Below are 18183 nucleotides of genomic sequence, written 5' to 3'. Positions count from 1 at the left end.
TGCTAATAGTGAACAAGCCTAAATTATCTGATATTATGTTCTTAAAATATCTGATAATTCACTTGAAGTTGAATTTTATTTTGAAATCCGGTTTCCACATCCATTCCCGTAATAATTTGAATAGACGGGGAACAGAAAACAAACTGGAGGCTGGCTTGACACCAGTCAGAACATTTCTGTGGGCCGTTCTGAACCATGGGCTGCACTTATTTTCAAAAAGGACTAAATCAATGAGCAGAAACTCTAACCATATTTATGAGGGCCTGCCTGATGTAATCACTTATCTCAAGTGTTATTCAAGAGTTTGAACTAAGTTCACGATCACCTGATAATACACCTGCCTCTGATCAGTTTTCTCCATCCTCACAGCTAAACTGAATCATCGCCATTTTGCTGCAGCCAGGCACCTGTCGTATTTTTTTTTTTCATCTCTCTTGGTCAAAATGACAACAAAAACAGCGAGGAACCCATCCAATACGGCGGCAACGCTAGGGCCTAAAATTTCCAGAAACCCTAAACCAGTTGTCACGTGACTTTTTCGAGCAGCACCCGCCTTAACCGGTTGCTATGGAGACAGATCACAAACCTGCTGCTGCGGGCTGGCAAAGAGAACAGAGATTCCAGGTTGTTTTCTTCGCAGGTAAGTTAAAATACATCCTCAACAGCGCGCTGCGCGTGCATTTTCACCTCAATAACAACAACAAATCCGCGTTAACAGACAGAAGTGACTTTCGGTTCCAAATGAGAGCAACACGCGTTTACCCTCCGAGGCCAGTGCCGTTTTAGCAAGCCATTTTACCATTTAATTAAATGGAGCAGAAATTCAGTGTATTCTGGTCCAAATACTATTATAGTATTAGTCATATCTGAAAACAAAAATAAAAGCCGTACAAATTATACTGAAGGACTTCTGTAATAACAACCACACTGATAGGAATTAAGTTTTAGTTTTAGAAAGTGCATATGAATAAAGAGGCTGTAACTGTCCCCGAGACAGTTAAAATAACGTTGTTTATTTCAAATGTTTCTGTGATAGAGAGATGCTTAATTTGGTTCATTTAATTACTAGATAAGATGATAAAAGTGTAACATTGATTTAAAAACATGTCTAAAATATGTATGGAAGCCCATTCCCGCCACTCAGATAAAATAAAAAAATTATTATCTCATAATTATGACTTAGCTATCTCATTATTATGAGATACTATCTCATTATTATGACTTAGTATCTCATAATTTTGACTTAGTATCTCATAATTTTGACTTAGCTATCTCATTATTATGAGATAGTATCTCATTATTATGACTTAGTATCTCATAATTATGACTTAGCTATCTCATTATTATGAGATAGTATCTCATTATTATGACTTAGTATCTCATAATTATGACTTAGCTATCTCATTATTATAAGATAGTATCTCATAATTATGAGATAGTATCTCATAATTATGACTTAGCTATCTCATTATTATGACTTAGTATCTCATAATTATGAGATAGTATCTCATAATAATGAGATAAATTCTGCTGGCCTCCACGGACTTCCGTTTTTGCACTTCCGTATTTTTCAAACTGCAGCAGCAGCGCAGCACACAACTTCGTTCGCGCTGAGTGGTCAGAATGGCTATTTGTACGCGTTTGCTGCTAGACCTCCCAAGAATAATGGTTAACGATGTACACCGAATCTTTCTTGCCTCGTCCGAAATGCCAAAATCTAGTATGGACAAAGCTTGTATTGTATGTGCCCGGCTACATACACAGCTATGAAGGTAAGCTAACAAACTTCTGCTGTGAGTTACTAAAGATGCTACACGCTAGCTCTCCACTAGCCTAAGTTAACACAATAAGGAAACGTTATTGGAGCGATAAGTAAGGTCATGCGTGTTTTTCGTGTCTGAAATAACAAAAAACAGTTTTTATGTTATTCTCAGTTTTAATCATGCAGTCAGGAGAGGTCACGGTTAGGTCCGAGTGTTTCAGGTCAATGAGGAAAAACCAGAAGCCCCACCGTCTGAGTGTAGGGAAACGTTACCCTGCAGGTTCAGTGCAGGATTGATTCAGGTTCAAAAGAAGACTGTTCATGTTTTTAAACGTCACATTTTTGCGAGTCATATCATTGCTTTTAGTTTGATAACAGGTTAATGACATGCCTGAACTACGTGTGTCATGTGGTATCAGAGATACAATGTGTCCCAGAAAGAATGTAGTAAGTAGAGTTTGTATAAATAGCATGTCACAGAAAGTCAAACATTAGATGACTCGCAGAAGCACAACATTGTTTACAGTTATTTTATTTTTGTCCACTACTTGTTCTACTCTTCTATTTTAAAATGAGTTAAGTGAAGTTAATCATCAATGTTTGTCTCCTTAAATGCAGCTGTACTCTAACAAATATTCTGTGTTGTAACAGATTGTGCTAAGGGATTCAAAGCCGGTAGGGGTGCCAGTGTATGTGTGGCAGGTGCAGCCTTGTGATGTCATGTGGCAGCTCAACTCTACCAGACGGCACATTTCTCCTAGCTGAAACTTACATCGCCCCCCCCCCCCCCCACCCCACACACACACAGTGTTCAGCTGCACAGAAACTGAACAACAGTGGCACAAAACGGGGACCAAGGTTACAAACTTTTAATGATACTATTATTATTTGTATACATATTTCTGTTATAACATTTAAACTTGTTTTTATTTGGAAACAAGGTATTAAACCAGGTCCAGTTAATGACATGGTCATCATATCAGCCAGACCAAGAGAGAGGAGACCGGTAGAATGAACAAGGTATGTTTTTCTTTCTGGACTGCACGCACACACACATGCACACATGCACACACCCCATTTGACTTTTGTTTTTCTTCCCCAGAAGCAGTTTGTAAAAAGGAGTCAGCTTCCCCGATGACAGACAGCTTCATTCTGAAGGTGCAGGAGGTGTACCACAGACTTGGTGCAGATGAGGCTCCGGTGATGACAACCATGGCTGTCTCTGGTGATGTACCTCTGGTTGGGTCCACGTTTGGTTCGGTGCAGGAGGGAAGCGGGCCATCTTACCAACTACCAGTGAGGACGGCCCCCAGGACGCGTCCACACAAAGACAACCCTTCTCTCCCACAACTGTCACTCTCTCATTGCAGACTGGGACCCTCTGCATGTGCATTTGTGTTTACCGAACATCATTTCACATCCCTCACAACATCATTGGGGAAATCATACAAAGCTGAGAACAGAACACAACTGCAGAGTTTCTGTGTGGAGGGGCACCAACTAAGCAGATGCCACATCACTTCTACAAAATTTAGATAAGTGTGTCACACCAGGGCAGAAGGTTCTGCTGAGAACCTTGTGAAACAGCCTATGTGAACAAGTAGTCAGACTGATGACAAATGTTGGGGTCTTGCTTTGGAGCCTACAGCCATCAAGGAGTACTGCAAGGTAAGAGAGGTAAACCACTACCCATGTGGGGTCCTGATCCACCTTGAGGCACCATGGATGGGTTCAACACCAGATGGGATTATGTATGATCCTGAGGGCAGCCTGAGTGTGGCCTGCTGGAAATAAAATGCCTAAATGTGTGTAGCTTTGTGGATTATTATGCTCAGAAAAGGTTTACTCTCTGTGGCGATCTCATCCTCATCACTGGCAGGTCGGTGTTGACTGTTGATTTCTCCATGTGAGTGGTGTGACTTTGTTGTTTACACCACAGATGACATGTTTATTCAGCGAGTTCCCCGTGACATGGAAGTCATACAGACACTATTGTAATGTTTTCATTGCTGTTTAAATGTAAAGACTTACTGTGGGGGAAATTCAATGTAAATCTGCAGTAAAATTAAATAGTTCTGCACTTTCTTGTTTGTGATGTTTGCTAGCTGAGTAATCATTTTTAAATGGCTTCAGTTTAGTTTCAAAAGATAAGATTTAAATTAAACGAATTAAAGAAGACTAAACAACAACCGATGACTTATTTACCACAAAAGTGTTTGAAACCATAAACTTTCAATTTCTTTTTTTATTACAAAACCATTTTAAACATACAAATACACATTTAAGCATGACATAGGTTTTTTTTTTTTTTTAAGAACTCTATCAATTGAGAAATTAATCATAACTTACTTTATTGCTGTGGCGGGAATGGGCTTCCATAAATATGTGATTAAAAATATGGGTTTGTTAAATATGTAACGTGCTGTAAAGTTTGTATGAGGTAGAGTTTGTAATGGTCACATGATCAGTTTGTTTGACAGCGCAACCATAGCAACCATAGCATGGATACATGGCTACAGATGCGTCTACAGCCTCAACGTTAATGTCATTCTGCATGTGGTCCAAGAGGCGCACACGTTTTCACGTGTCTGAAGACAATAAGAGAGAGAGAGAGAGAGAGAGCAAAATAAACATCTGAAGACATCAGTATGATGCGTGGCCATTCTTTGTTAGACCCCTGTAGTTACAGTGAAAACGTGCCGCCAACGTGCCTGGAAGTTCAACGTTAGAAGCAGTGAATGTTCCAGAAGAAGAAAAGAAGGAAGGTTCTTGACAGCGCAGTGTGTGTGGTTCGAGAACACAGCGGAAAGGAGGCTTGCAAACCATGGACGTAATTTTGGGGGGGGACAGGGGGGACATGTCCCCCCCACTTTTTCCAAAGTCAAGTTATGACCCCTGCACTTTTTATTATCCAAAAACAATATTACTTTATATTAAATTGACACTGGTTGAGCTCCAGGACCAAGCGGAAAACAATCGTTTGTGTTGAAGCCTGTTTCCCATTGGAGCATACTGTAAAGACCCCCCACTCCCACCCCGTGTGTCCCCCCACTTCTAAAGTGAAAATTACATCCATGTTGCAAACTCGAAAAGAGGAAACATCATTATTGGCGCTTTGGACGGCAACGACCACGACTTCACCAATAGAGGGCGACATTGACCATCATAAACTGCAACCGTCTGCAACTCTCTGCCGTTGCACACAGCAAAAACTGTATAATCCCCCGTCTTCAAGGAAAAGATAACGGCTCTGCAGTCAACGTCAGGTTGGGCTGTGATATATCCACAACTGTTAGTAAAGTTTGGAGAGGTCTATTAATATAATAATTTATTTTGTATGAGAAAGGTACTGAGCTAAAGGTAACCAGCCTGTCATCGCCAAACTGTTCCCCTTTAATTTACAAGTGGTGTTGTTTAAAGTGTTCTAATGATGTTTAAGAGTTCAACTTAAACGAAGACTAACAAGGGGTGTTGTTAAGCAAATTGTTGCAAGAATCAGATTGTATTGAGAATTATATGTTTGCCAGGATCGCATATACATATAGCAACGACTTGTTATGCAGCAGGTTTGCTGAAACATGTGCAATGTCAGTAAACACAGACCGTAAATACAGACCGTGCTTCTCCACTGATGTATTTGCATAGGTAGAACACAGAATTCGGAGAACAAATCGATTCCCGTAAGGAAGAGCTAAGTAGATTGAATGAACAATTGAAATTACAGACTGATGATGTTGAAAGGGAGAAATTGGAGTTACTCATAGGTGATATTCATGCTAAAATAGAAATAAAGCAGAAGCCTGCCGCTAATACTTCAAGACTAGAGCTCAGGAAATCCTCAAGGGAGCGAAAGTTAACACCCAAAATGTTAGAAATTAAGCAACAAGAGTTTTCTCAGAAGGAGAGTAAATTTGTCAAACTATATGAAACCTGGAAAGAACAAGTTAAAGCTACACGTTCCAAACTTAAAGAAGAGTGCTCTGACCAGGAATTAGCTGACATGATGGATACTGTCGAAGGGCTGGAGTCACAACAAGTGAAAAATACATATGAAGATATAAGATCGCAGGCAGCCCCTTCTACTGAGACATGAAGAAAAATTGATTCCTGCACAGCAGTAACAGCGGACTTGATGAGAATACTTAAAGTACGTATGAGCGAAGTGGGGATAGAAGAGTTTGATGCGAAGGCAGAAAATGCAAGACTTCACAGAATATGCTCAGTCAATATTTGGGACTACAATCTCCCGACCTTCAGTACGTAGCCACCGCTCAAGCTGTTTATCGGAGCAGCAAAGCATCAATGTAAAAAAGGCAGAGTGTGCTGCACAGCTTGCCGCGAAGCAGGCCGAGATAGAAATGGAGGAGGCTATTGCTACACAAAGGCAAGAGCTTAAAAGACTAGAAAATCAGCGAGATCTTCAGGTAATAACTGCAAAGCTAAAAGCTTATTCTCAAGCAGATTCAAGTGAAGTCTGTGGAGAAGTCAAAAGTGCACACAGTGAGGTAGTCAGTTGTCCTCCGTTAGCTCCTGAAGAAATCGTACCAGAGCAAACCTACAAGAATAATAACAATGAACAACCAAACAATAATAACAATGAGTCACTGTTAATGCAAGCATTGCATGACACGATGGTCCTCACCAGACTTCCTGCACCTGAACCTCCAGTCTTCTCAGGGGACCCACTTAAGTTCTTAGAGTGGAGCACTAGTTTCAAAGCTTTGATAGAACGGCGATGCACAAATCCAGCCGACAGGTTGTTCTACCTACGCAAATACATCAGTGGAGAAGCACGGTCTGTATTGGAGGGAAGCTTTTACAGAAAAGATGACCAAGCATATGACCAAGCTTGGGAAGCCTTGAATGCTCGGTATGGTCACCCCTTTGTAATTCAGCGTGCATTTAGGGAAAAACTGAACAACTGGCCAAAGATTGGTTCAAGAGAGTCGCTTAAACTGAGACAATTCAGTGATTTTCTGACAGCCTGCAGCAATGCTATGCCATACATCAAAGAACTGCAGGTGTTAAATGACTGTGAAGAGAATCAAAAATTGCTCCAAAAACTTCCTGACTGGGTGACCTCTCGTTGGAATCGTCAGGTCACGGTGCAGTTACGGCAAACAGAAGAATATCCAAGCTTCAAACAATTTGCTGACTTTGTTACACAAGAAGCGGAAGTTGCATGCAATCCCATAACATCATTTAATGCCTTGAAACACACTGAAGCTAGAGACATAAAGTGTCCAAAGGCTAATGCATACATCACAAGTGTGGAAGCATCAGACAGAACAACCACAGGATGCAGCAAAGTGGAGAACAATTCAAATGAGGCTGATATAGAAAGAAAAGCACATGCTTTGCCATCAAACTCAGTCACATGTATTTGCTGTGGAGAAAGCCATTCTATTCACAAATGCCAGACCTTTGCTAAAATGTATGTGGAAAACAAGAGAAAGTTCATACTTGACAATAACCTGTGTTTTGGCTGTCTCAGAAGAGGACACAATTCCAAAGACTGTAAGCGCAAGGCGACTTGTGGGGTTTGTAAAAAACATCATCCAACAGCTCTTCGTGAAGACCGTCCAACATAGAATGCAGGCAGAAGAAAACATATCTGCTCTTTCTTGCTGCATGGACAAAGGAGATGGTGGGAGCACATCCATGATAGTCCCCGTGTGGGTTTCTTCAACCACCACTCCAGAGAGAGAGACCTTAGTGTATGCTTTATTAGATACGCAGAGTAGCAACACTTTTGTAGATCAAGAGGTATGTGAGGAGATGGGGATGAGTTTAGAGCCAGTGAAGTTAAAGCTAACCACTATGATGGGAAGAGATTCCATTGTTCAGAGCGAAAGGGTTAGTGGGCTCAGAGTTAGAGGGTTTTACTCCAAAGTCTTTATCAATTTGCCACTTGCCTATACCAGAGACTTCATCCCACTTGAACGTTCACACATTCCCACCTCTGAAACTGCCAAGAGATGGAAACATCTAATCAGAATAGCACAGGAGATGCCCGAGTTAGTGGATTGCAAGGTCGGGCTGTTAATAGGCTACGACTGTTCTAGAGCACTGGCACCACGGCAAGTAATCGCGGGGGGTGACGAAGAGCCATATGCAATCAAGACAGACCTGGGCTGGAGCATTGTTGGCAGTTCACAAAAAATGGCAACATCAACAGAAGTGACAGGCCTGTGCCATCGCTTATCTCAGCCTTTCTCAAATGGGGGTACGCGTACCCCTGGGGGTACGTAAAGAAACTCCGGGGGTACGTGAGAAAATGTACATTCATTTAAAAAAAATAGTAATCATGGAAAATCTTTAAAAAAATAATTATTTAATAAATATTTTAGGAAAATATAAGTAAAAGTTCATAAAATGTGTTTTATATTCAGTAGAAGTAGGCTAAATTCATTATCTCAAAATCCCAGAGTCCTCCCCCCAATGCTTATGCGCTCATTAGGGGGTACTCGGCTGAAAAAAAATTTCAAAGGGGGTACATCAGTCATAAAAGGTTGAGTACCACTGGCTTATCTGTTAAGGAGCTTCCACCTCTGACACCAGCCACCATCATCAGAGTACTTGAGTCAGATTTCAAAGACACAGCTCCTGGAGAAAAGAGCATATCACAAGATGACATACAGTTCATGCATCTGCTAAATGAGGAAATACACCAGAATGCTGACGGGCACCTAGAGATGCCACTTCCCTTTAAGGCACGTCCTCAGCTGCCAGAAAATAAGCGTCTGGCTCTGGTGCGACTTAAGCACCTGAAAGGGAAGTTTGAGGAAAACCCCAAATTTAAGGACGATTATGTAAGGTTCATGGACACTGTCTTCAAGGAAGGTGATGCTGAAAGAGCTGAAGATGATCCCAGAGAAGGAAATACGTGGTATATTCCACATCAAGGCGTCTATCACCCAAGAAAACCAGAAAAAATCAGGGTTGTGTTTGACTGCTCTGCCAAGTACAGTGGCACAGCTCTGAATGATCACCTCTTGACCGGACCTGACCTCATCAACAGTTTGACTGGAGAACTCTGCAGATTTCGTGGTGTGTGTGTGTGTGTTTGTTTCAACAACAAAATTTAACAGTCCCAGTGCGTATGCACCAGTTAGCGTAGGCTAACCACCAGGTCGAGGGGTGGGATCTACACTTGTCTTTTAAACTGTCTCAGCACGCGCTAGGAGCTGACAGCGCTAGGACCAATCAGAGCTAGTCAGAGGGAAGTGTCTGTTCTCGACCTGACTCGTGAATGCACGTGAAGGCTGTGCTTCAGTTCAGTACTGATGTCATTACTGACTCAACGCGTTAGACTGTTACACACAAGTGCAGTTGAAAGACATGAACAGCAGTTAGGCAGGTAAAGCTGTCATAACCAGTTATGACCTAAATGGAAGGTACTTATTTCACCCTGAATTGATTATATGTAATGAGGAAACCCCTTTGGAGGTTTTTTGTTCATTGTACGGTAAAACAATGTTTTTTTTTTCAAGTTAAAATAGTTTATTCCACAGTAAAATACCAACTTCAGTACCATTTTCAACCATAAATACAATCAAAACACCTTCTTACATAAAAGGAAACCAAATTTTGCCCGTAATTTTGCCGTACCATTCCAGCAACCCCAGCTGTCGGCATTTTACCATAAACTCTACATTTTTTTAAGTGTGGGTTAGTCTTTTTAATAGGCACCGGTGCTTCTGTGCCCATAAATATCCACGTTAATGCTATATAGTGCATTGACATGAGTATTGTGAGAGTGCCTGTTTTTATCAAATGGTGTTTTGGAATGTGTACTTTGTGAAGTGCTTTGGGACTTTTGTCGTGAGTTGGCGCTCATGGCCCCCCCTAGAAAATTGCTGCCCCCCCCCCAGCAAAACCCAGTGTTAATAAAATCATATTAATGTTCACTCAAACCATAAATTGATCTCATTTATTCAAGACATTCATACCATTCTAACATGGTACAGCCATAAATATACTGTGGAGATATAAAAAAAAGTTGTCTTGCATTTGTCTAAAAACCTCCGTCAACAACACGTTACGAACCAAAACCAACCAACGGATCATCCGGCCATGGACGTCATTTTCGCTTTAGAAGTGGGGAGGACGGGGGTGGGTGGTGGTGGTGTGTGTGTGTGTGTGGGGGGGGGGGGGTATCTTTACAGTATGCTCTAATGGGAAACACGCTTCAACACAAACGGTTGTTTTCCACTTGGTCCTAGAGCTCAACCAGTGTCAATTTAATATAACGTAATATTGTTTTTGGATGGTAAAAAGTGCAGGGGTCAAAACCTGACATTGGAAAAAGTCCAATTACATCCATGCATCCGGTTGTTGGTCTCACCGAACCGCCGCACTTCCCTGGGTGCTCCACTCATGACACACTCACGTCCTTAGCACCAGCTGGTGTGAGACGTTCGCTCAGAAACATCAGAGAAGGAGAAACAACCGGCTGCTACAGTCCCAAAATAGAAAAACACTATCTGAAGCTACGGACAAGGCATTTGGACCTATGATGACTGGTGTTTAGGGCTATCTTGTTTCCTCTAACAATGCGAGTTCTGGTATCCAGGAGGCCTGGCCTACAGATAATAGTCAGTGGGAGGGCTAAGTGTTCCATGTTTGTGTTTAAAGCTAGCTTGTTCTGTAGATTTACTTTAGCAGATTTAATCAGTCCCTAGCCAATTATTAGTTCCTTCGAACATCCAATCCTTGGTTTTCCTAATCCAAAGGGCAACGCTCTAAAACCACTTTTGGTTTTAGTTTCTTATCGCCCACCTTTTCCTTTTTGGCGGTGAGTGAGTGAGCGACTTCTACAGGTTCTTCTGCACTTGTGCATGATGGGATTTGAGGTCAGGTCCCCATGATTAACTCAGAGGAGGTCTGGATGTGTGACAGGAGGACGCATGCCGAGGAAAGTGGTGAAACGTGTTGAGATGACGAAGGAGGAGCAACTTCTGCAGCTGCAGCAGAAACTTCAGGCAGATGAGGAGTTGGCCAAGAAGAAGGAGGAGACACTCCAGCTGTTCCTGAAGGTAACGTCTGCTCCAACATCTGAAAAAACACAAACACTCCGATGCAGCTAGAGCACAAAGTTCAGACCTTCAGAAAGTTTAGAGGACCAGTGATCTAAACCACTTCCCCAAATCCCAGGAGTCTGGCTGCAGAAAGATAGACTGGAACAAGCTTTTTGCACCTTTCCTGTCCAAGCCAAGCCAGGGCCCTCAGCCCCAACTCCTACCCACATGCACACACTTACAGGTGATTAATGGTTTGGATAGAACAGTGTTTCCCAACCCTGGTCCTCAGGGCACACTGACCTGCATGTTGTCCATGTCTCTGCTCCAGCACACCTGATTTACATCGGCTCAGTAGGACATCAAGCGCTGCAGATGCCTGTTAATCACTCGTTCATTTAAGTCAGGCGTGGCAGCAGAAAACAGTGGTGTTTAAAAAGAAACACAGAAAACAGGCAGGACAGTGGGCCCTGAGGACCAGGGATGGGAAACCCTGCTGCAGAGTCATGGAATCCCCCAAGGTGTTTTACAACACAGTTACCCCAAGATTCTATTACCTCCGCTGTGGTCCGCCCCCGCCTTCCGCAGCCGCTCGCTTCCAAACTCAACTTTTACTGGTACCCGCTCTACAACGGCTCCGCTCCGGTGCGGAGACCTGGGGTGGGCAAACAGGCTTGCGCATGATTTTCGAGATCTTGCGATACAGTCCGAGCAATAAACGCGGAAGTTAGATCCAAACACCCGTTGTGTGGGAGAAGCATCGGCATGAACTGTTTAATCTGCCCATCATTTGTGTTGAGAGATCAGCAGTGTTTGGATCAACAAAGTGTGACTACTTTGATAGTGGAAACTGTATTTATGGCTTACTTTTTTGTTGTTGTTAAAAGTTGTTAAACCTGTGCATATGAAACAAAAAACGCCTTTTGTTTATCGATTTATTGTGAAAAACGGAAGTTGTAATTGCTCCTTTTCCTGTTGGGTGGTTGTGATTTCTGTCCATTGACTGCGGAGGGCGTCCGGCGAAAATAGAATGGATCCTATTTTTGCCGGATGGCGGAACGGCGCACTGCACCGCACGGCCGCAGTAGTGGAACAGCTCTGAATGACTACAACGGGACCGTTTTTGCTGCGGAGTTCGTGCCGGAGCGGAGCGGAGCGGAGGTAGTGGAATTTGATGGTGATGAGTGTATTTATAAAAGCACCTTACAGACATATTTTATGCCACCAAGGTGCTGAACAGGACTAAACTAAGAAAATAAAAACAAGAAATACATATAAAAACAAAATAAAAGTAACAAAAAACAAGAAGATTAAAATGACAGCAGCTAACACAGAATAAAAGACAGATTATAAAAATGTGTCTTCAGCGCCTTCCATGTAGCCACTGCTGCCCTGGGGCGCACTGACAGGGGCAACAGGCACCACCGGTCCCTCCGACCACTGCCACCACGCAGGCTTGGTTAGATGTCTTGCCCAAGGACACAACGACAGACTGAGCAGGCCTTGAACGTGCAACTTTCCGATTACGGGGCGAGCACTTAGCTCCTGTTCCGCTGTCGCCCGCATTAATTATAATGACATGATTAATGACAAAGTTCACACAGAGTTAGAACCCCTACTCTAACATGTCTTATTGGGTGTGTTGGTGGCATTTTCTTCATGTAATTATTACAAATATAATCGGACCTCAGCACAGACCTGGAGCCACGGGCCCCGGGTTGGGAACCACTAGAGCTAATTCTGAACCGTTTGCCTGCTTGGACCCAGGACAAGCTGCAGAAGGAGAAGAGGAACACGGTGATGAACCAGAAGAAGCTTGATGATGGCTGGAGGAAGGGTCTTCGTCAGCTCCTAGAGAATGAGCTGCATAACGACAGGGCGGTGCACCAGCAAACGTCTGAGAGGAAGCTAGACGAGCAGAACTCCATCATCCAGGTAAGCCTCCACGTCCTGCACCTGTCCCTGCTGGGCACTGACACACTGATGTGTGTGTGTGTGTGTGTGCAGAGGCTGGGGAACAGCGTGCAGGAGGCGGAGCATCAGGAGATTCAGCAGCAGAACTGTTACCTGCAGCACATAGAGCACTTGTCGGCTCGGAAAGACAAATGGCTGAAGACCAGGAAGCAGCAGCGGGAAGGCAGCCTGCAGGAGCTCCAGTCCGCACGCATTTCCAACTGGTGAGCCCAGAACCACAAGTTGGACCTCTGCTGCATCAAAGCTGGAACATTTATGCCTCATTCCATCTGGTGGCGGTGCTGCTCAGACGCTACAGGCTCTGCACAAGTAGCACCAACATTACGGTCAAGTTCTTAAGCTTAGAGTTGAAGAATGTGTCCCTGACTAGAGGGAGCCCGACACAAGTCAGGCACGTCCTCGGGCAGCCCGGCGCCGATGCAGGATTTAATTTAAATGTTTTTCATGTTCACTAATAGCATCTGCATAGTAAATACTCTGAATTAACTTTATTGAAGTGTCTGACTTTAACACTGAGCAGTGCACAGAGTCAGCATTGAACAGTTTGGATTAGGGTTCAAACACTGACTCAGCTTCAGAAATGTTGTGCATCAGCTGATTGTATTAGTGACACTTTAGCCTGAAAATAAGGGAAAACGTCTGGAGATCAGCCATCGGCCGACCGCGTCTCCTACATATCGGTATCGGCAATAGAAAAGCCACTATTGGTCAACCTCTACACCCGACCCGACCCGAGCCGACCCGACACCACCAGCTGGGTGTTTCAGTTTTCATCCTTTCAGCAGGAAAATCTTTTAGAATGAGTCAAAAAGGACTTCCCAGTGTCCATCTGGTCCCTCCAGGTTCTGACCCGATTCAGTTCATACGACACCAAACACGGTTCTCGTGAGAACCTAATCAGCCTTCTAAAGTGGTTCTGGACCAGCGGTTCTTCAGACTCGCTGAAGGTCTGCAGAGGTTCCATTTGTACTTTCAGTTCTGGTACCAGGTTATGTTCTGGGACGTTTCACCTCTGACCTCCTGATCATCAACGCAGAAAACCGCTGCTCCCACCCATGCCAGACAAACGCCACTAACATCTCAGAAGACTCTCCCACCTCGTCCAGCTTAGAGACGGGTGTATCCCACAACAATCATGGTCCGGAATTCCCAATGGCGTTCCCTGCTGTCCTTTTCCCAGGCTGCAGCAGAGAACCGGATGGACCAGGGCACCATCAGCAGACAGCTCGTCATGGTTCCTGTTTCCTTTTCAGCCTGTAGCCAAACACCACGTCCACTTTTGTGACAAGATTCAGGTCCGGGTCTGAACCTGTTGTCTCTGCTCCCTGCAGGATGAAGATGTCGGACCTCCAGCATCGGGCCAGCCTTCCGCTCCAGACTAACAGTGACCAGATGTCCAGACCCAAAGACTTGCAGACCCTGTCCAGCGAGGAACTGGTGGGTGGCTGGGGTTTGGTTCTGAGGTTGGTCTGGTCTCAGCCGTGTCTCCTTTCTTCCTGAGGACAGTTTAGGACACTGGAGACAGACATCAAGAACCTGGAGAGCACCATGCTTCAGAACCAGGAGGTCCATCAGCACAACTTGTTCCAGTTGGATCAAATGGACCAGCAGTTCTACAACGACCAGCACCAGTTCAATGCTGATATGAGGAAGATGAAGAGGGTGAGTGTCAGTACCAAGTTTTCCTCTCAAGTTCTGGTTCTGCTTCAGAGTCCAGAACTTCTCAGACTCTGCTTCTTCTAGGACTAAAGTCAGATCTCAATAAACAACAGATCAGAGGAAGTGGGAGTAAAGGTGAAATCAGACGACATCATCAGTGAAACCTGCTAACACCAGCTGATCCAGAGGCTCTCGTCCTTGTAGAGGACCGCTCCTCTCCACATTCACACACGCCTTCGTCAGAGCGTCCCTGTGGCGAAGTGTGTGTGTCTAGACTTTATATGATCTGTCTCTGATGGTCAGTCAGCATAAACTAAAGTCCACCTTTAAAGAGCAAAGTGCAGGTTAGAGACTCCCATGAACCAACGTTCAGAGAAACACAATAGAAACTCGTTTAAAACATTTTTTACACAAACATAAATTATTTAGGCTTTTAGTCATTTTTGTGAGAATGTTTTTTTTTTTTTTTTTTTTGCCAAACCAAGTGGCGTCAGCTGAGGGAGTCCTGTTAGCTTAATCCAGAGAAAATCTGGACTCTACTGCGGCTCTGAGAGGAAACTTTAAATGTTTATAATTCTACTTCTGATGGACCAGAACCATAAAGTGCTCGCCCCAGAGGGCAGAGACCAACCAGAGGGAGAAGCCATCAGCCAAAGCAGAGAGATAGTGGAGAAGTGGGGAGGAGAGGGGGAGGGGGGAGGGGGGGGGGGGGTGGCAGCTTGTGAGTTAACCATGTTAGCTTAAACTTGTGTGCTAGCATCACAATACAGTACAGATTACTATCATGTACCAGACAGTTAAAGTAGTATTGGTCAGTTAATATAATACTAATACTAATGAGAATCTGTCGGCTGTCTCATACTCGCTAATATCCGTTCACCTAACCTCGTTTAGCTTAGAGAGAGGGAGAGACGCCTGTCATCCGGTTCTGGAGCTCACGCGGGCTTCTGTGAGCTGGTTCTGACCCAGACACCAGTGAGCCAGTCCAGCTGGTATTCTTAAAAGCTGCACATGATCCTCTCCTGGTGGTCCAGGCGGCGGTTCTGACCCGGTACCGACCGATGTGGGCTACAGACGTCCGTCTTTTCAGCTGCACAAAACGCCCTCAGGCACGGAGATAGAGGCGTTGTTCGTCTGATCTGGAAACCCGTGGATTCGATGTCCAGACAGGCTGGAGTCGGTACAGCCTTCACACACTCTAGATTATCAGCATGAACACAGTCCAACACGAGTAAACACACACACTGACTGGATCACATGACCTCTCTTCCCTAAACTAGCCACTCTCCACACGGAGCTGAGGCAGCCTAGCTTCTAACTCCCTTTGGTTACGTCAGAGGTTCAGATTTAGAAACAAGAGAAAGGAACTTTTTCCTAGAAAACTGCTGTTATGTATTTTAAAACAAAATATCCACAATAAGCTTTTTAATAGTATTTTTGGGACAGCATTTTATATGAATTAGAAAAAAATTAACCTGAAATGTGCTCTTTAAAACCACCTGGACCTTCTGGTCGGAGCTCCTCTCTGATCAGATGTCTCGCTTCACCAGGACAAAAGGCTCCAGCTGACTTACCAGATCTACTCTGGAAGGATGGAGCAGGCTTTGATAGAACCTGACCCGGCATTCATCAGCACCAGAAGAACTGGACGGTGGCACGAGGTGACGGATCAGCTGGTACGAGATAACCAGGCAATGAAGAAAGAGCTCATTGAGCTCAGCATCAAGAGCGACGCTGTCACCAAGAAGCTGCAGGCCATCATCTCCGAGGTGAGCCCAACTCACCTGTTCTTCCACCGCCTCACCTGCATGCTTCTCATCCTGCTCCTGGTCTGCTGTTTCAGGGTGAGAGGGCTCTGCTGGCTGATGAGATGAGTCCCAAAGTGAACATTTCAACCTCACCACAGGTCTGCATGGAGGCCGGACCTGTTAAGGTAGGGTGACCTGCCAGGAAGTAGCCACAGCCACTTAGCCCGAGCCAGCCAGGATCCTGTGCTTTAGTCTGGTCTGATCTTCAGCTAACACGCTTATCCTGGCTAGCTGGTGTCGGTACAGGATCTGCTCGGGTGCAGGATCGGCTCGGGGTCCTTCGACTGTCGATGATGTCACATTATTGCTAATCTCCTCGGCTTTCACACACACGTTTTGGAAAGACATCAGCAGTTTTGTTAATAAATTCTTGTTTGTTAACACCTAAATGTTTTCTTTATAATTGTAATTTGTTAATAAAACACCATATTATCTTTGTTTTGTAAAGAATGTGAAACTGCATAAAACCAACATCGGACTGACAAACAATAGAACAGTTATTATATGTGAAGCCACATCTGTTAGTATTAATGTGGAGCTCGTCTGTATATTTCTTTATGGGCCATTCCCATCTGTACCGGGTCGGCCCGGGCCGGGTAGCCCCAGTCGGCCCCAGCCTGGCCCGGTTGATTCCACACATCCTTGTCTTAAGCCCATGTGGGCTGATTCTACCCACCAATCAGAGGCTTGCTCTAATGGAAGGTGTGAATTTGCTGTCAGCAGTGGGTGTGTTGGCCCTGGTCGGCCTGAAGCAGACCCCCTCGAGAAGAGGGCTGAGAATGAGCCTTGGTTGGCCCGGAAAAATACCAGGCCACCCAGATATGTAAACAACCTACGCTACCCGGCCCGGGCCGACCCGGTACAGATGGGAATGGCCCATAAGTTGTTATCTTGGTGTCTTTCATTAAAGTTCTTATATTTTATTTTGCCCCATTTCATCAACATCAAGAGCTTTTGAGGGTCGCCGTTTATCATTTGCTTTTATTTTACATTTCCTTTAGAAATTCAAACATATTTTCTCCAAAAAGTATTGATTTTTGGACAACAGGAATACAACCGCTAAGACTACGACCGCAAATTTGTTCTGACCAATCAAAATCATAACGTGATAACGTCACTTCCGTAAGCTTCATGTTCAGCCAATCAACTACTTTGACGTCATCGGCAGTCGAAGGACCCCGAGCCGATCCTGCACCGACACCGGCTCAGTGCGGTGACTTCTGTTTTAGCCAGACTCTGTCCTATTTCTGCGTTCTGATCCAGAACCACAACCAAACAGGTTAAGGAAGGTTCTGACCTGATAAACATCTGTATCTAGGAGCTCTGGGAGTTTGAAGAGCTGCAGCAGGATTCAAACATCGCTCTGCTGCACCGAGAAGTTCTGATGAACCAGAACCTGTATCTGATTCAAGAGAACAAACAACTGGAGCTCCTGCTGAGTTGTGGCACAGCAGACCTCACAGCATGCTCTGTCATGCTGCAGGTGACCCGTGCCCCCACCTCCACTGGCTGCAGACAGGTGCTTCATAGTCATGGAAGGAGCTGTCCTAAACCGCCTGTAGGACCAGAGGAGACAGAGTTGGGATCCAAACCTCATCAAATAATCTAACCGACACTTCGTTGTCATTTGTTCAAGAAGTGGTCCGGTCGTTTTCTTCCATAGTGAAATCCAGTCTCAGCTGGATCAGGTCTGTTGGTGTGGAGGTGAGAGGCGCCCCCTGGTGGTCAAACACACGATGTTATCTTTAGTTCATCACTTTGTTCTTGCAGTAAAACGTGATAAATGTTATGGATTATAAAAGTATGATCATAAGTTCAACATAAATGTATTGATGCTAATTCATTAAAATGTATCAGAAATAAAAGAGGAAGTGGGCGTCGACCTCGCGTCTCTGCTGTCATTGGTCAACTTTGCTGCCGGGAAAACGGTTTACTAGAGATCTAGAGCAGTGGTTCACAA

The 18183-nt window shown here is 44.4% G+C and overlaps 1 protein-coding gene and 1 long non-coding RNA gene across 3 annotated transcripts; both read left to right on the top strand.

Annotated features, from left to right (window-relative positions):
- The first annotated feature begins 108 nt into the window (after positions 1-108).
- On the top strand, positions 109-18105 carry ccdc65 (coiled-coil domain containing 65). 2 transcript variants are annotated; one of them, XM_015975323.3, is made up of 9 exons: positions 109-640; positions 10664-10800; positions 12550-12717; positions 12790-12959; positions 14088-14193; positions 14263-14418; positions 15966-16184; positions 16259-16348; positions 17542-18105. In XM_015975323.3, exons 1-9 carry the CDS (start codon positions 568-570, stop codon positions 17830-17832), a joined length of 1410 nt encoding a protein of 469 aa, XP_015830809.3. In that variant the 5' UTR covers positions 109-567; the 3' UTR covers positions 17833-18105. The 2 variants fall into 2 exon arrangements, with proteins under 2 accessions (XP_015830809.3, XP_054592921.2); XM_054736946.2 differs by lacking the exon at positions 109-640 and adding an exon at positions 4907-5028.
- On the top strand, positions 1385-3846 carry LOC107387211 (uncharacterized). Its single transcript, XR_011521697.1, has 4 exons — positions 1385-1772; positions 2414-2620; positions 2704-2782; positions 2865-3846. It is a non-coding gene; the product is annotated as an uncharacterized lncRNA (long non-coding RNA).
- Positions 18106-18183: the final 78 nt, after the last annotated feature.

Source organism: Nothobranchius furzeri, chromosome 10 (assembly GCF_043380555.1).
Source record: "Nothobranchius furzeri strain GRZ-AD chromosome 10, NfurGRZ-RIMD1, whole genome shotgun sequence".
In the NCBI taxonomy this organism is placed as follows: Eukaryota; Metazoa; Chordata; class Actinopteri; order Cyprinodontiformes; family Nothobranchiidae; genus Nothobranchius; species Nothobranchius furzeri.
The sequence above is the reverse complement of the archived record's forward strand: the minus strand, read 5'-3'. Positions and strand labels throughout refer to the sequence as shown.

Coding starts and splice junctions, on each gene's coding strand:
- ccdc65 (XM_015975323.3), top strand. CDS start 568: ATGGAGACAGATCACAAACCTGCTGCTGCGGGCTGGCAAAGAGAACAG. Junction 641..10,663: donor CCAGGTTGTTTTCTTCGCAG/GTAAGTTAAAAT, acceptor GATGTGTGACAG/GAGGACGCATGCCGAGGAAA. Junction 16,185..16,258: donor TGCAGGCCATCATCTCCGAG/GTGAGCCCAACT, acceptor CTGCTGTTTCAG/GGTGAGAGGGCTCTGCTGGC.